The sequence below is a fragment of the Daphnia pulex genome, chromosome 7 (assembly GCF_021134715.1).
Source record: "Daphnia pulex isolate KAP4 chromosome 7, ASM2113471v1".
NCBI classification, from domain to species: domain Eukaryota; kingdom Metazoa; phylum Arthropoda; class Branchiopoda; order Diplostraca; family Daphniidae; genus Daphnia; species Daphnia pulex.
Window position 1 is genome coordinate 3,378,151 of NC_060023.1, and position 26,629 is coordinate 3,404,779.

General features: G+C 36.6%; 2 protein-coding genes across 2 annotated transcripts; one reads left to right on the plus strand and one right to left on the minus strand.

Annotated features, from left to right (window-relative positions):
• Positions 1-792: 792 nt before the first annotated feature.
• LOC124197770 (kinesin-like protein KLP2) lies at positions 793-2,561 on the minus strand. The gene is made up of 6 exons (XM_046593318.1): positions 2,431-2,561; positions 2,056-2,356; positions 1,825-1,982; positions 1,668-1,746; positions 1,259-1,566; positions 793-1,139 (listed from the first exon to the last, which is right to left on the minus strand). Exons 1-6 carry the CDS (start codon positions 2,496-2,498, stop codon positions 812-814), a joined length of 1,242 nt encoding a protein of 413 aa, XP_046449274.1. The 5' UTR covers positions 2,499-2,561; the 3' UTR covers positions 793-811.
• Positions 2,562-18,743: 16,182 nt separating this feature from the next.
• LOC124197394 lies at positions 18,744-20,629 on the plus strand. The gene is made up of 6 exons (XM_046592837.1): positions 18,744-18,802; positions 18,895-19,144; positions 19,211-19,282; positions 19,352-19,594; positions 19,675-19,824; positions 19,882-20,629. The coding sequence occupies exons 1-6, from the start codon at positions 18,791-18,793 to the stop codon at positions 20,322-20,324; spliced, it is 1,170 nt and encodes a 389-aa protein (XP_046448793.1). The 5' UTR covers positions 18,744-18,790; the 3' UTR covers positions 20,325-20,629.
• The last annotated feature ends 6,000 nt before the right edge of the window (positions 20,630-26,629 follow it).

Here is a 26,629-nt window from a genome sequence, read left to right on the forward strand (position 1 = left end):
GTTTTTTTTTTTATTGCTGCATGATGCACTTCTTGGGAGGGGTTGGCTTTATGCCTTAGTAAATAATTTAAATCTGTAAACCACCCACAAGTCAAAGAAGCTTTCCACAATGTAGCTGTTTAATAAAATTTCTGGATTGGTGGGTGGATTTTCACTTCTTTTTTTGTCGTTGTGTTAGGGTTTATGGCTTTGCTGCTAAAAATTGTTTTCATAAACCTTGATATTCCAGAGAATAGAGGGCCATTTCAGGACATCGCTTCGGTACTGCTTGGGTCTTGTTAACATGTTTTTAAGCTTCTCCGTGACACTCTCTTGGAACCTTGACAGGGGCGGAGGTCTCTCCACTGAAGTGTGCCCGGTCTAATCCTCGGAACTCCAACAAACAAAAACAAGTGCCAACAACAGACGCACAGTCAGTCGGTCCGCGTGCCCTTTCTGGCCTAAGAATACCCCACCTTTCCTCTGTAGACACTCCACCTTTTACCCACGGGCGGGACCGACTATCTGTCCCGACTTCTCCTCCTCCTTCTTCTCCCATAAACACCCCATGCAGACATCCCAGGAACCCCAAAAGAAAAACAAAAAAATCGATTTTCTTCCTATTTGGTTCCTTCCAGTGAGAAAAAATAACTTTGGAATCTCGAAGGGAAAACAGGAATGACTCAGCATTTGATTGTGTGGTCTTTCTCTCTCTTTTGGTAAGGGACGATACCTAAACTGCTCTAGACGGACTCCTAATAACATCCACCACCACCAACTTTAAATACAAATGGTTGCGTGTGTGTGTGTGTGTGTGGAAAGGCCCATGTCATTAGTCAAGCCAAGCAGTGGCAGTAAGTAGTGTGGGATAGGTCGTTAAAACCGGCCAGGATATTTCGAGACAAGTCGGATGAGGGCGGAGGAGAAAGCTGATAGGATTCCGCGCACTCAAGTATGCGATGATTACCTTGAGTAGGGCCTTTTTCGTGAGCTTCTGATTGACCTCGGGTCGGTTGGTGATGTTCTTGGCTCGGTGGGCGTAGTCGAGGGTTGATAGAGTCTCCTCCAGATTGGCGGCCGCTGGCGAGATGGTAGCGATGATAGACGTTTTAGTTCGGCCGCCCAGAGAGTCCTGAAGCAAGCGTGTCAGTTTCGATTCTCTAAATGATTCCAAGAGAAGAGAGAAACATTTCCATTTTAACGTTATTAACGCGTTGAATGACGCATCCATTTTTGTGGCCATTGGGCGCGGTCGAATCATTCCGTTTCAATTATACACCTGTATGGGATGTGTGGAGCACGCTCGACGAGGGAAGTGATAACACGACCAAGTGTCAGCAACGATTGATTGATATTGCAGGCTTCACGAGCTCGGCGTTCAACGGCCCCAGATCGACCAATGTTCTCACTCCCGGCCAAATCGACCAGGTTCAGTTTGCCAATCTTCATGAGCTCCTCGCCGTCGTCGGTGTTCTCCTTGATGTGAACAGTGATGGAGAAGATGGTATGCGAGCGACTTGAATGGGCATTCATTAGCGTGGCTGCTGTTTGACGCTTGAGCGAGCCTTTAGCCAAAATACTGTAAACCTGTAAGATAAATCACCATGAAATAACAGATGGTAAACAAAGGACTTAAAGCAGCCTTAAAATGTTGGAATGGAATACAATAGAAATCAGGAAAAACTCACTTCGTTTTTGTTGTGCACAGTTACCTCCTCCATGCCTTGGATAATGACTGAGCCCTTCTTGGTTGTGTCATCATACAAGCTTAAACAAATGGAAAGACAAATGTGTTTTTACTAAACGGTCATACAAATTATTAAGATAATGTAAAGAATGACTCACCGAAGTTTGGTAGTGTCTTCAGTTCCAGACAGCAAATCATAGATGTCTTCATTGTAAATTTCAATAAATGAAACACGGACTGTACACTCAACTTCTTGAATCCTCAATTCATCAAACAGATGTGACAGTGTTCTAGGAATGATTCCAGAATATGGATCCTAAAAGATTTAACAAACCAAAATTAAAAACAAAGTCTTAACTATGAACAGGTTCTGTTTTCGAAAAACTTACATTCTCCCATGAAGATGACAATTCTTCATGCCTTTCACCCTCCATGGTGAAAGTTTTGCCTGTCCCCGTCTGTCCATATGCAAATACAGTGCAGTTATAGCCTGCCAGCACTTCGTCCACCAATGGAGCGGCAACATTTTTATAGACATCCACTTGCTTTGAATTGGTCCCAAAGACCCGATCAAAGTTGGAAGATTTTGTTAGCGAACTCTTCTCAACCACCTGCACTTCTTTATTGTTGCCAGCTTGAGTTTCAACCACAATGGGTGAACGGGCTGCTTTCTCTTGCGAGCTAACAGGCCTGAAAAATTTTCATGAAAAAAATAACGTTATGTCGAGTTGGAAAAAGACAGTTAGAAAAATAAACGCCCTCACCGAATTCGGACGAAGACTTGGATATTTTTATTTTTATCTCTCATTTCTCTGCGTTTCACTTCGCTCATAATCTGAGCACTACCCTTGCAATTTTAATTAAAATCGAACAAAGACTATGGTTGAGTGGTTTTATGTTGTAGCAAACAAAGCCATTCTGAAAACGACCCCGGTTGCCGACAAGATACATTTCTTTAATAATCCAGATTGACGTTACATTACATATGTGTTAGACGCGAACTTTGACAACGAAGAAAGAAGAACCTGAAATAGTTGTTTTGATAGTGCAGAATACGATTTCTCATATGAAATAAGAGATAATAAGTTTTGTAATAAAAGTAATCATTAAGGATATTTAATTCCAAATGTTATATTCAGGTTTTAAAAGAATGCAGAACACGACAAAAGAGAGAAACAAGGAAAATGTACACCTATAATTGGGTTTCTTTAGGTATATCATACATCTAAGATCGTTAAGTGGAAAACAATTGGATTTCACTTGACTGCGAGGAAGTTTCCAATGTTTCCTTCGAGGAAATTAATGAAGAAAAAAATTTGTCAAAGGTCAGTGTTGTTCGTTTATAAAAAGGCTGGACACGTCTATACGTCTAACTAATCAAAAAAATTGTTTGAGAAATTGTACTCATTTTTTCAACCATCTCGTGATGGTGGCATCTGGCAAGAGAAAACAGTTCCTGTTGGTACTGTGAGATGGCTGGCATTATCTCACGGAGTTCGTTAAGTGAAAATTGACAACGCACTTTTTTCTTTTTGGCGCAGTTGCTTTGTCAAATTCAAAAACAAAATAAAATAAATAAATAAATCTAAAATTTAAAAGTTGACTCAACTCAGATTTCAGACGACATTAAAGTCCATTAATTTTTTAATTTATTAATTCCATACAAAAATTATCGAAGAAATATTTTTTTTCTTAACCAAAGAAGAATGGGACGAATGGGGGAGAAGAGGAAACGTAAGTCCCCCTTTTTCGTACGCCCTCCTCCCTCTTCTCCCCGTTCTCGCGCTACCAAGGCGCAAAGCCATGCTGTGTTGCCAGATAAAATGGCAAAAGAAAACACATCCGATAGAGCCCAATATAAATAGAATACTTGTAGCACCACTCATATGGCGAGCCAAGTCTGTTTCATTTTTCGACTTTTTTTTTTGATCGAGTTGCTCTTTGAGATTGGGTGCGATTTCTTCTTTAAAAAATATCCTGAAATCATTCTTGCCGGTAGGCCTACACAGCACATCTAGCGGTGAGATTTCCAAATAGGGTATTAATTTTCGAGGAAATATCCATTCAAGCATGATCTCACCACCAGAATGTAGGGGTTAAATGTACAGGACAATTTTAATGTGTAAAATTTGTTTTAAAATCATGAAATAAATACAGCGTATTTTAAATTATGTTTTATTTATCCTTTATTTTTTTTCTAGAAATTTTGATTAATTTGTCGATTTTTAAAAGAAAAAAAATGGGGAATGGCGGAGATATAGGACCGGTCGAAATAGGCCCCGACGAAATCGGCCCGACAAATATGACGGACGAAATCGGGCCCTACGAAACAGGCCCACTTAAAAAAAATTTTCTTCACCATTTTTCTTCTTCCGTAGATCGATCCCCCTTTCAGCGGCTCAGCCTTGAACGCGTCTCTCCCCTCTACCGATGCCAATGCAAGTGCTCGGGAGAAGTAGGAAATGAAATACATTTGATGAAATAACTCTTACGAACTTATTTCAATTATTTTCATAAATAATTTCATGTGCACGAAATGAAAATTACATTTAAGTTTTTAAGTATGCGGGGATGACTCTGCTCAAGCCGGCCACAAGAGTGGTCGAGCGGGGGGATTGCACGCACCCATGGGAGAGGGGTGAGTGAAGGGGGTTAACTCAACTAAAGCATCTAGATATAGATTGTGGTTTTTTATTCCATTTTTCTTCCATCCAATATTTTGTTTATTTTGTAAGCATCTCATTTTCTTTCTTTCGTTGAAATTAATAATTGTAAGAATCTCACGGACCACATTATATTGATGGCTTCGAAATGTCATCAGTTTCGAAATCTTTTGTGTTTATTCCTCACTTCATATGGATCTGTATCGCACCAAGGTTTTGTTGACAGTTTTTTGTTGATTGATATTTTGTTGACAGATGAGAACCCTTTGCACACCATTTGTACCATAAATTGTTACAATCTTACAAAAGGTCAAATTTGGCTTAACAAATGCAGTCGCATGAAATGGAATTCCAACTGGATTTATCGTAAATAATTTAATGAATGCACTGACGATTAAGTTAGAAATGACAAATTGGTCATTCTTGTTTATTTTCCCTGGGAAACTTTCATGGCACGTTATTAGCGGGTTATAAGGTGATTCAGAAATAAATAGACAGAAAAGAGAAGATACGTGGCTGGACAACAATTGTTGGCATGTTTTTTTGAAAATAGAATTTATAAACTTTAGACTGCTCTGATCGACATTTGACTCATCAACCATCACTGTTCTGTTCCGAAACCAATAAGATCTACACTATTAGTTTATAAAATAATATTAGAATAGAAGAACTTGAACTCCAGTTGACCAAAATATCGACCAACTAGAACTGGTTGAAAGTCAAACGAAAGTACTGTAACTCCAACCTCAGATGTGACTGGAATAACGCCTGATGGATGAAATGAGCCTGACAGAGTTATTGTCATCTACATTAGAATCAAGAGACAAATTAAATAATCAAATAAGAGACTAACATGGTTTACTAACCTCCAAAGGAATATTATTACTATTCAGAATCCCCAGACGGTTTGTTGAACTTAATCCAATTGCTGTCTCATTACGTAATTGAACTGCGTAAAATGTTGATGGGTTGAAAAGTCTCGCTAAAGAGAGAAACCCCAATATAGTATCAATAAGTAATATTGGCAAACAATTTAGCACGATTATTTATTAAAACCTCAACATTCTTCTAAGTCAAACATCATGGTTTGAGAAGCCTCTAGAACAAAGACTACCTGCCCAGCATCTTCAAAATGATCTCTATTAGCCTCAATGCTTCTTAGGGTTTAAAGGTGGTGACTCGGAAAAAATAAGGCTGAGACAGGGAGAGAATGACAATACAAAGGGACGAAAATCTGGGCAGACGGGGGATACCTTGCACCAAACTGTAATTACGAAACATTAATATAATTAATAGTGGTTACAAGTAACATCACAAGAAGCAATTAAGTATGGATACTAGTTGGTGAACTTCCCTTAATTGCGCATAGCGTCATGTTTTCTCGGATGGCGTTAAGTTAATCCTCGCATTTTACAATTGTCTCGTATTTCATAGACTTATTGAACGTGGACTCCAAACAATGACAGTAAATGTAAAAGCTGTCTTTTGGGTATTCCTCGCGTGAAAAGTTCTGAAATAAACGCATCATAATTTTTTTTAATCTTTGTTATTAAAAATTGACTTTGAGAAAAGCCCATTCACGCTATATAAATCAACGCAGTCTGACTTACCATGTGTTGGGGAGAAATAGTCAAGGTGGCTGGTTAAGATACACAATCAAAATTGTGTCCCCAGGCTTGTAGCGCATAATTGCGAAGTCTGTTAAACGGGAGATTGTGTGACTCGGTTCCGGTACTCCAGGTAATTTAACAGTCATGGAGCTGATCGCCGGAGTCACTATCGCTCTAGCACTGAAATTACCAACAAATTCCATGTTAGTTGGGAAACCAGGACGATTTCTTTTTCCAAAAGGTCCATCATTACTTAAACCCAAAAAAATGTCCTTAGTAATAAAAATAAACATTCATTATCCTTAAGATAGGCCATTTATTCTTAATTATTCATCTTCATTATTAATCATCATTCTTCATATCTTTTTCATATTCATATTCATTGACATTCATTTTCATTTCGATATTCATTTCATTCGAATGCATATTCATATTTTTTCCTATTCTTCATATTTCATATCATCAATCTTCATATTTGACTTCATTATTAATCATTTTTGATTATTCTTAATATATTAGATATGTTTCACTTACTTTTCTGCTTGCTCGATTGAATTTTCTAAGATCTTGAAATGTATCTTTTGAATCTGTAACAACAGGATATCCAGAAGAGCTTTTTGTGCATAAAATAACTAATATTCGGCTATCCCTTTCCGATTCTGCATCAAAGGTTGTGTCCAAAAACGGGTTTTCAACTATTTGTTTCGTTTTGGCTTGTTCAGAATCGGTAATGGAAATAGAAGAATTGTGAGTAAGCCAACTGATTGTGAAATTTGCCCAATGAAATGGAACGGAATTATGCGGTAAGGGCAAAAACAAAAATATTTTTCAGACATTACGCCGGGATATCAACCTCGTGTAGCGACCTTGTGTAAAACAAAAAATTAATATTTGAAAAATTCATAAGTAAGGGGAAAAGTGAATAACAAAATAGTTATTTTTTAAACTTACGGCGGCAGAGCTCTTTTAATGATTCTATCTTCGCTTTGTAAATATTCAAGACATTTACATTCTGCGTCATCGTAGTCTTCATTTAAGTTTCCGTTTATGACGCTTGTAATCTCGCTGACGAGAGATTGGTTTGAGGGTGTTATGTTGTAATACTCGTTCGGTTGTTTTGGTTTTTTTTTTAATTAATGCCAAATTTCTTCATATATAAGTCCTCCTCCATATTCAAATCGCTTCCAATGCGCTACAGCCGCAGGCACTCTTCGTGCAGCAACACCAACTCCCGCATGTGACTCTTTTGTCTCTTGACGTGGACAAGAAAAATCCACGAATCGGGAACGTAATCCTTGACCAACTCGATCGAAAGAGCCTTGTAGACTCGCTGGTACGAATCTGCCACCAGGAAAGATCAAAAAGGATCACACACGATTAATTGCGAACATTATTCAAATTTTCATAGGGTCGGATACAGAATTGAATGCAAAAATAAATCTAATAAGTCATATTCTAGCTTATTATGCAGACTGGAAGTTTTGGGTATGGTTAAAATCAAAAATTTCAATTGGTGCTTGTGTAGTGAGTTAATAGGGGAGAGATAATAGGGAATATGATGCACTACTGCATTAATTTTGGCAAATAGCATCATTAGAAAAAGAGCTAGAGGAAAATTGTGCCATCGTAATCTTTCCTTTGGAAGTGTAGTCCCTATACCTATGACAATTCCATTCTAGCCGTACAAAAATTCACATAATACTATATTCTATGGGGTTAATAAAAAAGAGCTATTTTATTCCTAAAAGCTGCCGACAGTGCCAAGCAATTGATTTACTAATTACTCATATGTTAAAAAAAACACTTTGGAATTAAATTGAGCACGGGAAGTCAAGGTCAAACGATGATAATTGTAGTGATGTGCTTTTTTATCCAACCAATATTAAAGTCAGTTCTAGATTCAGATCTAAGATTCATTAGAAAGTGACGAGGACGAAATATTAGCTATCAGTTTGATAAAAGATCCCAAACAAACTGGACTAAACTACAAACTACTTACGGGTTGTAACCTTGTACTCATATTGTGAATTTTTGAAACATTGTAGAGTCTCACGCTCCACTGTTAAATTGAATTGATTGATGTTTTGATTGAACATGATACTTCATTACTGAAACATTGAAGACTTTAGAAGTGAAGTGTGTTATCATAGTGGCCCAAAACCGTTTTCCATTGCTGAAATGTTGCTTGTTACTCTTCAATTTTTAGGCAATCAAGATGATTAAAGAGTGTTTGCTGACAAGATTGAAAGAACCGAGTCCACTGCTTATAATGTTATTAGCATGGTGATCTTCTTTGATCAACATTCCAACTTTATTACAATGCCCAGAACACGAAGATAAATCAAACGTACTGAAGCTTAGTTTGAAGAAGAAGAGGAATCCCAGCTAGAGGTTATAGAAGCTATTGATGGGAGTCATATGACGTTTCACCCAAAAAAAGAGAACATGAAATCTTATCAAAATTGACTGCAGTATTGAAATTTTGTTCTGATGGCAATTGCCAAAGCTGATCGTCAGTTCAGTTACATATTCGTTGGAAAGAATCACGACTCTTTTATTTGGAGATAATCTACCCTTAAGCAAAACTTTAAGTCAAATTGTAATGCGTATTGTGATTCTCGAAAATATCACATAATTGGTGATTCTGCATATTTTCCTCTACTGAAGTGGTGTTTGTTCCTTAAAAACGAAAAGATGAAAGAGCACCTTTACCCAAATCGAGAAACTATTTAATTACAAGTTATCAAGCACGAGGATTGATAAAGAGCAGGCTTTTGGTGACCTGAATGAACGATTTAGAAGAACTCAAGTTTTGAATCAATCCATCCATTGAACAGTGTAGTAAACCTCCTGAGTGCAACACAACATTTGTATTCAAAATAGTGATCTTAAAATTGATGGAAATTGTGTAAATTGCAATGTGAATCCCGAACGATTGACCGATCCAACTAAGGGTTCTTTAAACGAAAGTGTTATAAAACGACGAGACTTCATTTGTGGGAGAATCCAACCACTATTTAACAATAGATTACGGGCTTTTCACTAAATTCTTGTTTTCCCTTCGTGGAAAAAAAAAAACATTCTGAAACAAAAATACAGTTCATAATCTTTCTGGAAAGAAAGTCTTTGTTTTCCTTTATTGAAGAATGTAGACCGTTACATCAAGGGCTCTACATGAACAAGAACTGATAGTTTAAAATAAAATCAACACAGCAAAAACGGTCAGAACACAACGCACATCTTCAAATGCCAGAGAAGCACATACGCTGTAAATCTAGTGTATTTTTTATTTTTTTATATTAGTTCCGAAAAGACTAGTAGAGACTAGAAGAACAATTTTTCTAAATAGGACAGCATCTTCATGACGCTTCTGCTTGTTTCAGATTCAGCATTTCTCTTCTTTTTCTCTTCCCTCTCGGCAGTCCGCTCATATTTGCTGGTCATAAAAATTTCAATAACCGTTGTAACGTTTGTTGCTTTGCTAAATTTAGGTTTCTTCGTCTTGGTGAAACTATCGTTGAAGTCTGACTCGTCTTCATTATAAAAAAATTGAATTTTTCAAACATGGTCTTTGTCCTTAGACTTTGGAGCTTGACTTGGGTCAACTCAACATTCGGTTGCTTCCGGATTACTCAGGGGCTGATTTTCTTTGCTGACTAAAAAAAAGAACATTAAGAATAAGGCCAGTAACCATTTCACATTAAGGATCAGGATCAGAATCAGTTTCTTTATTTGCATTTTTCCCCAATCGAGTTGGATTTTGCTTCACCAGAAATGAATACCCAACATATTCTGGGTACGCTGCATTTCCCTTTCCTATATGATTCAAACACAGCAATTCACATTTAACTGGCTCGTACAAACATTGACTAAAACTAGATACCTAGAATTGTATCTATCTCATCAAAGAATCGGAGCTTGTAATCGAGAACATCTTATTCCCTTCCACCTGTTAATTTGGCTAAAGAACATAATTCTTGTATTCTTTGTTAAGATTGCTTCATTTCTCTTGGGCTGATTTACCGGGATCAGCTGTGTTTATCTTGAATCCTTTTTGATCTAATTTGATGGCAATCGCTTGCCACAGGCAATTTCCTAAGGAATTTTTGGTCTTGGTGTCACACAGTCGGGACCAAAACTCTCCTACGAGCTCTGCATTGTGGAAATAAAGGATTGTAGAGAACATACATAAAATGTAACTAATACAATTTAACATATATACTCAAGAAAACTGCTGTAGCTTCAGCATTAATCCTCAGTTGAGTAGTGGATCTCACATTATTCCAGCAAATTTTAACGTTTGTACTAGTCTCATTATATTTTTGGCAGTTGTATCATCGTCTTTTTTTGCAGGAGACACCAGCGAACTAAACGTTGAACTGTCATCACCTAGATTTAATTTAAGCAATTCTTCCACGGTTTTTGTTTTCTTTCCTGTTTGTTTTAAAACAGTCTTAGCCCTGTTAGGTGACTTTTTATTCATTGTGAAAATTGTCAAGATTTCAAGGTTGTGATTACTGCTAGTCAACTTGGCCTCTCGATGAACGTTCAATACATCTTTAACATGCCATCGTCAGCTTAAGGGCATACTCCATTCCCTGATTGGCCAGTCATCATCACGTGAAAAACCCCTTTCCCTACGTATTTTCGTAGGGAAAATAAAATTTTGGTCCTTGAAAAAACTGACGTGACAAACATTTGAAATATTACACTAAGCAATGGGACTACGTATCAAGAAATACCAGCTTTGTTTGCTGCTATCGTCACAGACCAGCTTGAAATGGTTAAATGTCTCGTCAACTACTATCAACTCCTTTTGGAGAAAGACGAGGAACAGACAGCCGATGAAGGTTTTATCCTACCAGCTAGCAGTAATCAAAGTCAAATTGCTGATGTATTCTATCTCGTCGGATCTGCAAGCATAATGTTTGGGAATCCTGGCACCTTCAATTATGGACTAAGATGTTTGAAAAAGCTGCAAAAATTCGCTTCCCTCCGAACGGAAAGATTGTTCCGATTTTAATTAACCCTCAGTCGGAAGCACAAAAGCTTTTATTCAAGAGTCAGTGTGAAGTCCAAAGCCTTCAAGATCTTGATTTATTATTGGAAAAAAGCCAGACAATTCTAAAAACACAAGCATTTATCATGTGTAAAAGGATATTGTAGAAGCTTGGATCGTGCCCGAATAGATTTATCGTCTATGGATTGTGTGAATTTACCATCATGCAGCCCCGACTAGATTCTTCGCGCGGTTTTATCTCAGCTCTATAGTTTTCATTGAGCTCCTTGGAACATCTTCCTTCTTGGAACAACTTGTCGTAAATCCAGAGAATTCGTAAAATGCCCTAAATTTAATCATTTTCGAATTGAAAAAAGTACTCGAAGATCAGAAATGGATTCAACTCTCACTGTACGAACCGGAGTCAGTACTGAACTTTGATAACCTGCTGATATTGCTTAATTTTGCCTGCGCTTACCTGGTGAAGCTAAACGACCTATTGACCAACGAGGAGACGAAAGCAAGACGCCTTGAAGAAATGTTCAGCCTGATATCTCTCATTGTGAAACTGATAGAGGAAGTTGGGAAAAGATTCAAAACAAGGATCCAGAGAAGAAAACTGTCCAGTGGTTTAGAAACCCATGTACAGTATGTGTTCTCCAGAAGCAAACAAGGTGCCCAATCAGGGCTGTTCACATCACGTTCATAGCTTGGGCAACCTTATGAAATAGCCAGAATAAACAACACATATGTTTTAACTTATCTTTACTTTACGAAGAAATAAAATATGTTACCCAAGACAAACTGTTTGTCACAAACAACGAGATTTTCATAAAATTCGGCATCTGGATTATTAACTCTTTTTCGCCAACGAAGAAGTCTGAACTCAGTTAACTCTTGTTCTTCTTGTCTGACTTTTGGAAATCGAAAAAAACTAGCTTCTTTGTTCTTCCGTTTGTACTACCACAGCCTTTTACACAGCACTTTCTATTTTTCATTTTTGACAACAAAAACACTCTAAAAACGTAAACAACACGTTTCATTTATTTATAAAAAAAACGTGAATTAAAAAAAATAAATAGGGGAGAGCGGGGTTGGATGGGACAAAAAAAAGTAACACCGAGTGTAACTTCCTATTTCTGTTTTAATAAACAGAATTAAGAAAATGTTTCAAATTAACATTAAGGGCATCTATTTAATCTTTCTAAAGCGGCTAAAAGAAATTGGTTCTGTCATTAAAGGAACATACATAAAACCCCTCTGTCCCATCCAACCCCGCTCTCCCCTACATCAAAATATTCCTTATTCATTTACCAATTTAATCACTGCTATAGATTTGTTCAAAATTACACGAGGAAGAAACTGCACACTATATTCGAAGAGACCCTCCCAAAATCCATAAGAGCTCCACATCGTCCAAAGTGAAAGTCAACATAATATGACGGCCACGAGGTTGCCATGGCGTGGGGTACGCGTCATTGGTTTGCTCTATTAGAAAACATGCACAAAAAGGTGATAACCTGATGATCACCATTCATCATTGTAGAAAAAAATCTAACGTTACTTATGTGGAATTTTGTTAACTGACTGGCGATACCGATTACGTATAGAATGTTTGTTCAATTCGCGACTCACGCTTGCAGCATGCTTGCAGCCTTGATGGGTTACACTTTTGATTCTAACGTTTTTCGCAGTTGCAGACAAGATTGAACGTTTTTAATCCCCATCGATAGATGTCGTGTTTGTTATTTATTTCTTTGAGCGGCAATTTTGTTAAAATTTAAAAATAATAATTAAGAAAATAGCTTTATGGTCTGTGTTAATTAAAATTTTTAGTTTATTTCATGCAATGCTTTGATGAAGATGCTTCATTGCTTGATTATGGCTCTCCAGGAATTGTCAAGGACACTTTTAGGAGGCGTTGTCGACGAGTTCCTTTCAACTCGTTACAATTCTACGTAACCAACACATATGCAAATAAAACTTACTTCTGACATCATCTCGACTTCTCATACATATCCTTGCCATTGCCCGTCCTCCGTTTATCCGAATTCAAGAAGGTAAGTGGATTGCTGTTACTGCTCCTTTGCATCTAAAAAAGAATAGAAGAGCAATCAACATGTGTCAGAATTGTGAAAAGCTCTGCTTTTAACAAAAAAAACAAGGATAATAAATTCAACCAATATCTGGTCTCTTTTAGTTAGCCATCTGGCCAGAAGAAACCGGAAGAACCCGGAAGATAAAAAGATTAAGAGTGAGCCACGAGATCTGATTCATCACAGCAGCGTGCGGTAAAATTAATGAACGTGCGTAAATAAATAAAAATAAGAAGTAACCTTTACACTTTAATTTATAAGTGAAAAATTACTTTATCAACGTTATTCTTTCAACCCTGAAAGATTTAATTTGACTTTCCAAAAGTGTAACTAAGAATAAATTAGTAAACAATAAACTTGCCAGAGAAATACGAGACTAGATTATCAGCCAGTTTTGGGAATAGCACTCGATGACCGTTGACATCTTTTGGCTAACTAAAGTCATCGGTAGTCATCAGTAGCTGTCGATGAACACGAAACACGAAATAAATGATCATATATTCGTGATTACACATTTTGCGTCCTGTCTATTCTGAGAGACTAGTTCCTCATCAGATAGACCGAAATGGTTGTAGGGCGAGGACTTTTGGATTTTCCCACTACATGTGCGATGGTTTTATTTTCTTCTGATGTGGTTCCCTTATATAACTGTGTGCCATATAAGTCCGAGAAAAAGACATCACAAACCATTATTTTGAATAACTAATTACGACCGATTAAGACTTTTATAAGTACATGCCACGTCACGCACACAGCCTAAGTAACATTGTAACAGTTCAATTTATTTAAAAAAAAGAAATTGTGGAGAAGAAGCTAAAAAAGTTTGACTCATTGTTTAAGAAAACACCTCGATATTGAACAAAAGAGACACTTCCCTCATTGTATTGTGTTTCACGCTTTCTCGATTATTCAGTACCTTACCTTACTGCAACAGGGTATGTGTCATATAAAAATTCGCAACAAACTAGTCAACCGTAGTCAACTAAAAAAGGAGATCGGAAAATTCCCCATAATTTCAATTTTGGAATAATGCCAATAGATAAACGATAGAGCTGAAAATATGTCAAATCAAAGGGTGTTACGAGAAAATTTAAGCTTTTATGGAAATGAAAGTTCTCCCTACAGAACTGCACGTTCCATCGACTTGAAGTATTCCTGACAAAGAAAGGTAGGATACCTTATTTAATCCACACGTACCAAACGACCCAATGGACCATGCAACAAAAATATACAAACCATGCTAATTTCCAAGTCTGATACAACAAACTGAAATCCGGCAACAACTGGTGGTTCCACCCTTATCATATCCCATATTTAGCCATCTAACTGACTTCAAATATGCGTCAGAATTGTGAAGAGCTACGTTTTCAACAAAAACAAGGATCATTATCTCAACCGATATCTGTTGGTCTCGTTATTAAAGCGATCCAGCCGGAAGAATCCGGCAGGAAGAAGACAGAGGGAGAAGTCAATTTAAGAATTAGAGGGGGGTGTCATCGCCGATGCGAGTTAATAGACTTTCCTTATTGCCCCCAAAATTGATTTGCATGACTAGCATGAGTATCAGCGCAGCAAAACAAAATAAAAATTTACGACACACGAAAAGACTCAAACAAATAAAAACGAAGTGATATCCCATATCCAAATTAAGTATCACATCCAACTCAACAGAGAAGCTATCGCCAAAATGTCACGAGATTTGATTAATCACAGCACCGTCCTTTATGCCATACAAACCCTCATCTCTTCTCTTTTAATTGTATGCCATACAAAAAATCTAGCACGAAGTAACAAACTCAATAAGGAGGTCAGAATACTACCAGAACGGGAATTATCTTGAATACATAATCTAATGGGTGGTGGTTGATTATTAAATTTTAAAAATAAAGAAACAAAAATTGAACGAGTATCTTTGCTTTTTTTCAAACAAGTTTTGAGAAACGAACTCGTTGATCCCATACACATTTAACAACTTTTAATTTAATACAGAAATAATCTGCACGAAAAAAATTACTGAAATACTCAATCTTCAGCTTTTGTTTATCCACAGCGACAAGTTTTATGCCAGCTAACCAAAAATTGCAAGCGAATAGAATACAAATTAACTACGGAAGCGCACATTGGAATAAATTCCTCTTCCTAATCGAGAAAAATATCATTTTGAAGCCCGCTACATTACTTTTTCTTTTTTACATGCCCGTGCAAATTAAATTTTAAAGCGGTTAATATGCCCTTCACGCCGACACAGATTCTTGATTGCTTTCAAGAAACATGACGATAAATATACTATGATGTGTAACACATCTCGATAAAATGAAGCGCCTTTGAGCATGTAATATGGAAAAGGCGCTATATAAATCTAATACTTACTTACTTACTTCACATAGACTGGTCACAAACTTGGCAAATTTGACAATAAGGACAAACTAACATTATACTAGGTAATCATTGATTCTAAAGCAAGCTCTGGTTAGATGGAATAATCCAACACAACAAATCTCACGATCCTCTTAATTACTTCCCGCTTCCCTTCGACCAAAGTTTCAATGTTTCGTCATAAAAAATCATCAAACCAACCAGCATGATTTTTAAACTTACACATTAGTAACCATCATCCGTAAATTTTCTATTAATAAAACGAAATGTATTTTTAAACATCATATATTTAACATCCACCTTATAATAATTAAGTTTGAAAAAAAAAGAAACTTATAACAGAAGCCTTAAAAGTTATTATACATCGCTTCTGCATTAGCTTTGCTGATTCAGTAGCTTGATAAGATTTCGTGAATTTCAACAAAATGTCCAAAACGGGAAAGAGGTGTTTTTTCAAGACCGACGACGAATAACATAATAAGGTTGGCGACACGGTGGGGCACATTATCAGATTATAAGAACCAGCTCCGATCAATGAAAAAAAACAGCCAAATTTGCTTATTCAACTACTGAAGATATTTTGAAGCACAACTTAGCCAGTCCCTTGAAAAATCCTGCAAGCTCGACAACAACAGTTTCCTACCATATTTTGCACATTTGGTGTGGATCGTCAGTTCATGAGCACAAGGCCAAGAGTTAAATACCGGTAAACCAAACGTTTCCACAAGTAAATTTTTGAAAAAAATAAATAAATAAATAAATAAAATAAAATAAAATAAATAGTCAACTTAGACACGCATCTTCACGGTCACCCATAAAATAATAAATGCATCCTTCATCCATGATGGGTGGACGACTTTCAGCTGATTTTGATTTTCTATAGCAAAAGAAAAATTACTTGTTTGGTCAACGAAGCAAAATCCGCACTATATCATTATACACTATAAGGACGACCCATCTTTTTCGATTATCAAGCATTCGTCGCTTATTCTTCACTCCCGACAAGCATCGTCAATCACCATGAAGCACTCAGTAAGTCAAAATTCGTCTCTTTCTTACAAACTAATAACCAAAATGAATTCGTAATATCCTTGAAATAAGTTATTCGTGTTACTAACTGAATCGTATGCGTAGATTGCTATGATCTTTGTCTCCTTGAGGCCTACGTTTTGATGGCCTCTGCTCAGCTACCCACCACCTGGACCAACCCTTACTATTTCTACTCCAACATCAACACTCCACCAATCCGCGAATGCGCTATGAAACGATTTACAGATACGAAAGATGATTTGGCTAAAACACACGCCGAGGTCGAAAGCGTCAAGAAGGATTTGAATGCGTTGAAAGGTAATAATGCTTAAAGTATGAAAACAGTCAAAGTTGATGAAAAAAATTCTTTACAATTGCGCTTAAATTCTTACACTTTGCGCTTAGGTGCAAAAGACGAACTGGCTCAAACACACGCTACTATCGAAAGCCTAAAGAAGGAGTTGGCCAATGTAGTAACTACGGTCGAAAATATGAAAAAGGACACTAGTGGTAAAAACTAAAATCTAAAATTTCCCTATGTAACTGAAAAAATTGAAAGACATTTTAAATTTAATTCCCAGTGCGGACGCTGCTTCCAATAAAAACGGGATAAGCAAAGGTGACATTGTTATTAATTATGACAAGTTAATGATAATCATGAAAATAATAGTACTGTTAAATTCAAAATCAAGTTGAACAGAACATTCCTCTTTTTGTTCACGACGTTTTTCTTTCTTTCTTCGAACAATGCTTTCTTCGAACAATTTTTGAAACGTAGTGTTAAAGGAAAAGCGCAGGAAACAATTGGCTCACAGAGTCACGGAAATGAAAGATTTAAAAAGCCCCAATGAATATGCAGTCAAATTGATCCGAGATTATGTTTAAACGTGAACCGGTTCTTTCTCATATTTGGAGAAGACAATAGAACGGAGCGACGAGAAAATAGGCTAAATTATCAAAATGTAGATGGCAATAACGGACACTATGAAAGACTCTACAATGCCAGAAACGAAATAATTTAGCTGTAAATGACTTCATTATAAATAACTTATTTTCATGCAGATAATGCAGAAAGTGGATTTAGACGCCACCTTGGCTTTGTGAAAAACATTAGACATCGAGTTCAAATAAGGAGTTTGAAAAAAGCACAAGATGGAAATGAGCTAGTAGAGGGAAGGAAGATGGAATGACTATACCGTAAAAGAAGAACGAAAAGGAAAAGTTGTACGTGAATGACATTGGGTTAATCAGCACGATATTGAATTCGATGACTTCGAAACATCTTTTTTTGGTTTTAATTAATTCGGAAAGAACCTGAAATCAACAAACTCAACCACCTTCACTCAACAAGCATTAGCTTCTGCTCACACGGGGAATGAGTTCCCGGTAGAGATAACCCAAAAAGGTTGGAAATGTTTCAACATTCACTCGTCTCCATCAACTCCACACGCGATCACTAGTTCTCAATATGGAAGTGTACACCAATGTCGTTGATATCTCTTATCGAGAAAGATATCATTATAGTTCATTTACCGACACCATTAAAAATTAGGAAAAGGGTATTTCTTGTTTCTTTAACACTTATTGATTCTACTGATACAACTCAGTATCTTCTAAATAGGCAAAAACCAACAAAACGGCAAACTCCCCCTGTTAATAGATTAACCAAAACGAAAACTCTCCCCTTCCCAATTTTCCTGGCTTTCTTCTTCTTGATCCATCGTTATTGAAACTATTCGTACAGGGCACACAATATTTTCCATCAATGAGAATCTATGATCATGATACGAATTCAAAGAAAGTAATCCTCATCTAAATGGGCGCTCACCTGCTTCTGATATAGAAGGAAATAAATTTCGTGACATTCAGCAGGTTATCCGAAAAGGAAAAAAAAGTTTATTCGTCAAGGCAATCAACAAAATAGTGACGATATACTGACCAAAAACACGAAGTTCAGACAGGTCACGAAGACTGCAGATAAAACTAGAAGATGTATCGACCAGTACACAAATTCATGCGTCCCTTAAAAGGACTGATTCAGTTAAATTTGAATAATTTTCGTTCCATATAAAATAAATTGGGTGTGGACAAATTCAAGAGTTATTGAATGCACAAGGGCATCAGTAAATCAATAAATTTTTCCATTTTATTTTGCAAATGAGTTGAATGAGTACGAACAAAAACGCAAACTTTTTAACCTTCAGTTGATCTGATTTCCCGATTAAATAGAAAATTACCCGGAGGCAACCACAAGGCAATGCAAAATCTGCACTATTTAAAGGACGACCGTTTACTCAGTTTTCCATCATTCGTCGCCATAAAAACTGCGATCCACTATAAACATCGCAGCGATGAAGCAAACGGTAATTTAAAAATTAATCATAAATTTTTTATACTATACTAGTTCTATTCGTACATGCCGTTGTTTAAATTGATCACTCAATTCACCTTTTAGATTATTTTGATCTTTGTCTCCTTGATGGCCGACGGTTTGTCTGCCTCTGACCAGCAACCAACCACCTGGACCAACCCTTACTTCTACTACCATTACAACACTCCCCTGGACCTGCCTACCCAGAAGGTCTCGACCGATGAAAAAGCAGGAAATCAGCAGCAGGTATTCACTAATTACAACGATCACAGTATGCAAAACACGCTAGGATCTCATGTCATACTGTTAACAACATGTCTAAGAGATTTGAAAAGTAAGTTCAAAATCAAATTAGTTTGTTATGGTAATTCGGATAAATTATATTATAAAATATTTTCAGCCACGAAAGCCGATTTGGTGCACTCACATACCGAGGTCGAAAACGTTAAGAAAGAGTTGCATCAGTTGAAAGGTAAATTTTTCTTACTAATTTTTATAGATCAAAGAATAACTGACTTAAATAATTCCACCAATGTCTCAGAGAATTCCCAGTTGAACTCAACATCAGCTAACCTTTTGGCAGATGTTATGGCCACGTTTGAAAATATGAAGACCACGGTTGAAAACATTAAAAAAGAGATGACCGGCTTAATCACCAAAGCGGATTTAGTACAGACAACGCAGCGTTTGGACGAAACGCACATATCTCGCGTCGAGAGTGTAAAGAAAGAATTGGCCAATGTAATGACTACAGTTGAAAATATGAAAAAAGATACAAATAATGGCAAGTCCAATCTACATTTTCAAATTTTCTTGAGATTGGAAAAAGAGGCTGAATTTTTATTTTTATTTTTGCTTTTCCAGAAAGTGCTGCTGCTAGCATCGGTCGAATGCCCAAATCTTGTGACGATCTGCAAAAAATTGGCCACCGGAAAAGTGGATTGTTCTCAGTGATGGGAAACAAAACGGTCGACAACGTCTACTGCGATTTTACGAAATCAGTCAACGATGCAGGTATAGATTTTAGAAAATAAAACTGCAAACAAATTAATGTACACTTTCGATGGTTAGGTTTTCAAAAACTGATTGGCTACTTCGACGTAAAAACATCGCCCGTTTATTTTCACGCGCAACGAACCTCATCCTATCACATGAATCTGAACGCTCCTATTCCATTCGATTTGTTTAGATTAAACTTGGGGAATGCCATGAACACTAACGGAATATTCGTTGCCCCTACATCCGGCAAATACCTTTTCGTTTATTCTGGACTTAGTGAGCACAATGCAATTGCAAGAGTTGAATTGCAAGTGAAGACTGATACAAAGGATTGGTCAAGAGTAGGACAGGCGTGGGGTGACCAAAATGCTCAAACATTTTCGCTGCAAACCACTTTAGAACTTGCAAAAGGCAACCAAATTAGACTTATGCTATTACAAGGGGCAATACATGACCACGAGTCACATTATACAAATTTTATTGGCCAGCTACTCGAGGAAGACATTATTCAGTAATTTTAAAGTAATCGAAGAAAAATGGTTTTGAATTTAATAAGCATTCTCGTTTTAATATTAATTTCTTGGGTGGGGGGAAACAGCTTACTTGTGTATTAGCTTTGGACTATGTAATTTCTATTATTGGCACACTAATGTTGAGGGGATGTCGATCACATATTGGGAATAATTACAAATAAATTGTTTTGTTTCTATGTTACTCATTTATTGAAAACCAAACGGCACTTATATGCAAATCTCCCAAACAATTGTCAGTGTGAGTTGGTGCCGAATAATACAGTAATAATAAAGTTTAGCCAAAATGACTTCGACTGAATTTTCGACTTTTGTCTACCGTAAAAGAAACAACCCAGTTTAAAATTCGCAATACAAACGCGCTGATTAGGTATTTATACCAAACGACGTCGTGTAATCAGATTTGCCTATTGATTGGGACCGGAAATCTTGTCCGTTGATAAAAGAAAAACAAATTTTGAAATTCAGACAATTATCACATCCATAAGTCCAAAATCAAAAAGGATGAGTACCCATTAATATGTAGGAAGAATAGCCTATAACAAGAAGCTCTGCTTGCGATGCTTGCAATGGATACATTATGAATATCAGATCTTTTTACCGCTTTTTTCTGGCCTTCATTTCTTCCTAATACTTGAAAGTCGGGTTCAAAATGCTCAAAACTGTTTACTAAGTATAATTTGTATAATTGTTGTTAAGCATTGCAGTTATAGTGCTTTTTCAAGCATGCCATATGGTGTAAAATTATTTCCGTTTTTCCGAATTAAAAATTCACAATTTTAAATTCGATTCCCAATCTCAAATTTTCGCCAATTTTTTTACCCATTATATATTCCATTCGTAAATCTTCTATCGGAATTCTAACTTTATTAGACAACTTTCTAATAATCAAGTTTGAAAAAGAAGAAGAACAGATTAAGCCTTCAAGTAATGACTTCTACATTAGCGATCACTTGTTTGCTGATTCAGCAACTCCATTATGACAAAATTTATAAAATGGAAGACTAGAAAAAGGTCAAGACTAATATCGGCGAAACGTCGGAACAATAAATACTAATCACTGGATTTTGAGAACCGGCTTTTTATCAATAAAAACAGCAAAATTTTTTATCCATGCAACTACTGAAGATATTTTTATACACAACATGGGCAGTCCCTCAAAAGAATAACCTGCATGTTCGAAAGCAAAACTTTCCTTGCTATGGAGATGGCAAGTTTGGTTGTAGTTTGTATATCAGTTCATAACATTTCGAACACCATCAGTCAAAGGGCTACTCAATTTCAATTTCGTTCCTTGTTATAGTAGGATGCAGGAAAATGTGTTTCTTTGGCCATTTAACTTCCATGGTGAGCAGGACAAATTTTCCTGCAACCTAATAAGGAAATGGTTCATCCATACATGAAACCAAAGGCCTAACTTTCAACAACACTAGAAAGGCAGAACTTCTCCTCGTCTTGTCGTCTTTCCCGGACAAAAAAACGGTTCAAGGAATTTAGTTCGGTTTACCTTAACGCAATTCAAATCTCTAAGGTGGAATAAAGCGATGAAAATTTTCCGTCCGCTTGTCTGCATTTGTCAATTTGAAACAATTTTATAACTTGTATGGATTCTTTAAAGACAGAAAAACAAAAATAAGAAACAAAAAGCCATCAAAACGTTCGTTTGTTTTTTAAGAAAGGTTCACCAAACAATGTTTTTTACGTCACCTATACGGTCAGCGTTCGGATCTCTGATAACGACCCCATGTCTATAAATAACACCAAAAACTTGAGCAAAGAACCCTATCTATTAGAAGTGAGCATACCATTTTTAAGAACTCAACTTATTCAATAACTAAGAACAAGAGCAGAAAACATTCACCAACCTCTCGTAAGAGCTTTTAGGAAAAATCGAATACCAAACTAGTGAAAATGAAGAAAAATGATGGGCAGTGAGTCTAGTCGGAACACCCATCTTACTCAGCAGTCGAATACAGGTTCACCAAGTTGAGGTCTTACCTAAGTTTCCGGTTCCGAGTGGATCTGCAACCTCCGTCGAAGTAGACCCATGTTGAAATCCTTCTAGTTGGAGCCATACAGCGCGTAGACAATTACCGAAGCCTTCAACGGCAGCCATGAAATGAATCAAGTCGGAATTGCCCCGGAAGATAGAAGACACTCTGGACTGCAAACGGATTTCAGTGGTTCTGCTAACGTCTCTGCACTTCCGCAATGCTGTTGACAATGAAAGAAACTCAAATTAAAACACGTACACACACGCACGACGCGATCACTTTGAAATTGAGGGATTTGACTGTCTGACAACTGATAACGACAATAGCATCAATCAAACTAAATCTGTTAATAGTTAATATCTCAAGACCATGACAAAAAGTGTTTATCCTTGAAGTATTACTCACTGTTTTTGGTACTTGAAAGAAAGACAACTGGGAGGAATAGGCACAAAAATTTCCTTTTTTATGACCCACACCCCTTTTACAAAAGAATCAAAAGGGGACGAAATGTGAAACGAAATGTGAAGCGAAATAATATCATACAACAATGGGGAAAAAAGAGAACGTACCATTCCCAGCTCCAACGGAAAAAAGGCAGACATTTTGGCATTTTGCCTTGTCCTTTTCTCTTTCTGACATTCCCACACTGTTTCGTGAAATCAGCTGTAAGAAAATGTCCCAGCCAAACAGACAAGGATCGGGGTGGAAATCCAAGTTGCGGCAGGGGTGGTGGTTTTTGCCAACTTCAGCAGCTCCTGGTGTACACCAAAACCCTGTTATATAGAAATTTAGGTTTGTAGATTAATTTAACGAAAGAAACGTCCGTCAGACCGAGGACACATTTCATCTAAATTCGGGGTATGGTCGTTAATTGTGGTGGGGAAAGTAAAAACACTGATATTGAGATGTCCATCTTTGAATACGGCAATGTAGTGGAGTAGAGAAAAAAACAGAATTGAAGATCTTGAATGAAATCAATTTAAGCTAAGCAGAGGACAGATGGTTTGATCGCTGGGTTGAAAGAATACAGTAATTTAACTACTCACACGAGAAAACCCTTCATTAGGCTACTACAAAACCCAGGAACCCATATCTGGGAAAGAGCTAGCAACATCAGCAACATCATTTCAACATTAACTGCGCGAAGAATTTTTTTTAGTGATGTGAATTTCATTATGCCAGGCATATTGTCAAGAAAACTTCAAAGGTTGTCTGCCTTTACTGAGCTCATCACTGTGACTTAATTTAATATTCTGGCCTTTAAAAAACAGTATCAGAATTTTGCTTATCTTATAGTGAATACTAGGCAAAAATAATGTGTGGAATTAAGTTATAAAATAATGCAGGAAACTTAAGATAGCAAATGAGATAGAAATGTCAATTAAGGGTTTACCTCATCATGACTACCTCGTCAGATGGGTAATTGTGATACATGCATGTCTGCTCCCAGCATAGCTCCAATTGGTGAGATGTCACGAGGGAAATGTGTAGCATCAACCAGTTCACCAGGTTCAGAAGCAAAATATTTGTCTCGGCTGTTGACATCTATTTTCAAAAAAGTTTTTTAGGCTGGACTATTAGCGAAACATACACAATACACTAAAGGTTATTAGTTATTATCATCCATACTTGTGAGAAACTGGGCAACAGTCCTAATACCATGAAATATGAGAACTTCTATTCTAAACCATGCAAATAGATTAATAATTGGTTATCTGCTGACATGGTCCATATGGACCACTGGGATGCAATAAGTGTTCAAAACATGATACAGAGAAGTTTTTATCTGGTGCCATCCTTAACATTCACCATTCGAGACAAAATTCGAACGTTGGATTAGGTTGGATTTCTTCTAGTGCCAGCCTATACCGATAACCGATTTACGTATTCAATTTAAATGTAAACTTTAAATACAGACTTGCATTAACACGTTTGGTTTAACCATGGTTCAACGTGTTTTGCAGACGAGATTAGGCGTTTTGAATCACCATCGATAGATGTCGATATCGGGCGTGTTCTTTTCTGTTTAAGCGGCAATTTCGCGAAATACAAAATCAATAATAGAGTAAATAGTTATAAAATCCCAATTCAAAAATGTTTATAAATTATAAAATTATAAAATAAATTATGAAATCCATATTCAAAAATTGGATTGGTGAATTCTTAGTTTTACTAGATGGATTCAGGAAAGGTTGCTTTGTAAAAGGCTAAAAAAATTTCCTGTCTGTAGCAAAAAAAAATGGGTGTGGACACATTCAAGATTTAATGAACACACAAGGACATCAGTTAATCAGTTTATCCATTTTATTTTTCAAATTAGTTGAACAAGTACGAGCGAAAACGCAAACTTCTTCATATGATTAACCGAATGAATAGTATGAATTTCCGATTATATAAAGGAAGACAATTTCCCCAGATTTACATAATTCGTGGAATCTCCGATCCATACAAGCATCGCACTGTCGCAACCATCGGAACCATGAAGCAAACGGTAATTCAAAAAAACTAGTCAAATATTTATTACGCTGGTTAAATATTGCTTCTATTCACCAATGACGTTATTTAAATCGCTTGTTGAATTCCCGTATTTACATTATTTTGATCTTTGTCACCCTGACGGCCTACGGTTCGACCTCCTCTGCCCAGCAACCGACCACCTGAACCTTACTACCCAAATTACAACACCCCACTTGCCCTGCCTACCCAGAAGGTCGCAGCCGATGAAAAAGCAGGAAAATCACATTCTGCATATTTTTCAATTCGTCTCCCAGGGTCTACTCTTCGCTTAACTAAATTTGTAAGCCCCCAGACCTTCAGAGAAAGAAAGAAACTGGGGAGATAGGCGCAAATTTCCTTTTTGATAGGCGCAGTCACACTCGTCATACAGAAAAGAATCAAAAGGGTACGAATGTAGAAGGGACACATTTACATGAATCAAGTTTATTTTTTATCTAAAGTGAATTTAATTATGCAATGGATATTTAATTTCATAAGTGTATGCTAAAAAAATAATTCGTATATGGTGTGCCAGTAGGAGAGACGATTAAAATGGAATAGATTTGGTCGTCAGATCAAATAGAGAAATAAGCGTTTCCTTAAGCGGCATATTCCCTTCTACTTGACATTTTTGTCAATATATAAAAGAAGATAAAGTTACAATAGCAAGTCAGAAAAAGTGACATGTTGAAAAAATATGCAAGGAAACAATTGGCACACAGGCAATAAAATATCGTTATAAGTTCATCGAGATGATGATTGAAAGTGAGTCGGTTCTTTCTCTAATTTGGAGAAGATAGTGCAACGACAGAGAGTATAACGTTATAAAATTAATATTGCATGAAAGAAAGGTGTGAAACGGTTTGATAAATTTAACGGTAATTTACTTAATCAATCTGCTCAAATCTGATCGTTGTACACTCCCACTTCTTCGCCGTTTTCAATAAAAGAAATCTTTTTCAGTTTTTCAGCAGTCATCAGATGTCTCCATGATGACATAAATTTTTTTGTGTTTGCATACACAGGAGAATCTTGTTCGATTATGGAAACTGGATATTGATTATTTTAGATTGGATGGTCGGACCAAAGTGGAGAAGTGGCATAGCATATGTTAAACAATTAATGATCCGAAAAATAACAGAGGACGATTATTCCTATAATATCAACTAAAGCTGGTGGAATGGAAATTAATTTGATAAACACGAATCGTGTCATAATCTTTGACACATTGTGGAATCCTTCGCACGATATGCAAAGTATATTTCGTTATAGTTGAGTTTTTATTTTTATTAAGAAAGATTTGGCCAACCAAAAATGCGTTACATTTTTCGTTTTTTACTCATGGAACAATCGAAGAAAAGATATATAGCTGCCAGGTAAAAAATTCATTACAGAATATCTATAAAAACTTGTTTATTTTTTTATTTAAATATTAAAGCATCAGTCTTGTTCGTGCCGAGTTGTTGATGAACAGCAAATTGGACGCTATTTCAAGCCTTCTGAAGTAAAAAAAAAGTTATGAGTTTGATCCTGAAAGCCAGACACATAACTCTACTCCTGTTATCCCAAAAAATCCCATTCTTGCTGAACTTACCATATCAAGTTGAAAAAATTGAACGTACCACGAATACCGCTCCCTACTTTCCCTTGTTTGAAGTGCGTTTGCAAAAAGGAGAAAACTGCTACCTGCATCAAACAACTTCTTGATACCAGTCTCCAGTTATAAGTTGTGATTTAAAGATGCTTCGATAAATTTGAGCGGTTGTATGGATTTATTAGACACTATTGCGTCATTGTATA

What these genes read in the sequence shown, in the direction of transcription:
- LOC124197770 (XM_046593318.1), bottom strand. Translation starts at nt 2,498, where the DNA reads ATGAGCGAAGTGAAACGCAGAGAAATGAGAGATAAAAATAAAAATATC. An exon ending in TGTCATCTTCATGGGAGAAT is followed by an intron (nt 1,983 to 2,055) that starts GTAAGTTTTTCG and finishes TAAATCTTTTAG; the next exon opens with GATCCATATTCTGGAATCAT. An exon ending in CTGTGCACAACAAAAACGAA is followed by an intron (nt 1,567 to 1,667) that starts GTGAGTTTTTCC and finishes TTTATCTTACAG; the next exon opens with GTTTACAGTATTTTGGCTAA.
- LOC124197394 (XM_046592837.1), top strand. An exon ending in ATGTCTAAGAGATTTGAAAA is followed by an intron (nt 19,145 to 19,210) that starts GTAAGTTCAAAA and finishes AAATATTTTCAG; the next exon opens with CCACGAAAGCCGATTTGGTG. An exon ending in GAAAAAAGATACAAATAATG is followed by an intron (nt 19,595 to 19,674) that starts GCAAGTCCAATC and finishes TTGCTTTTCCAG; the next exon opens with AAAGTGCTGCTGCTAGCATC.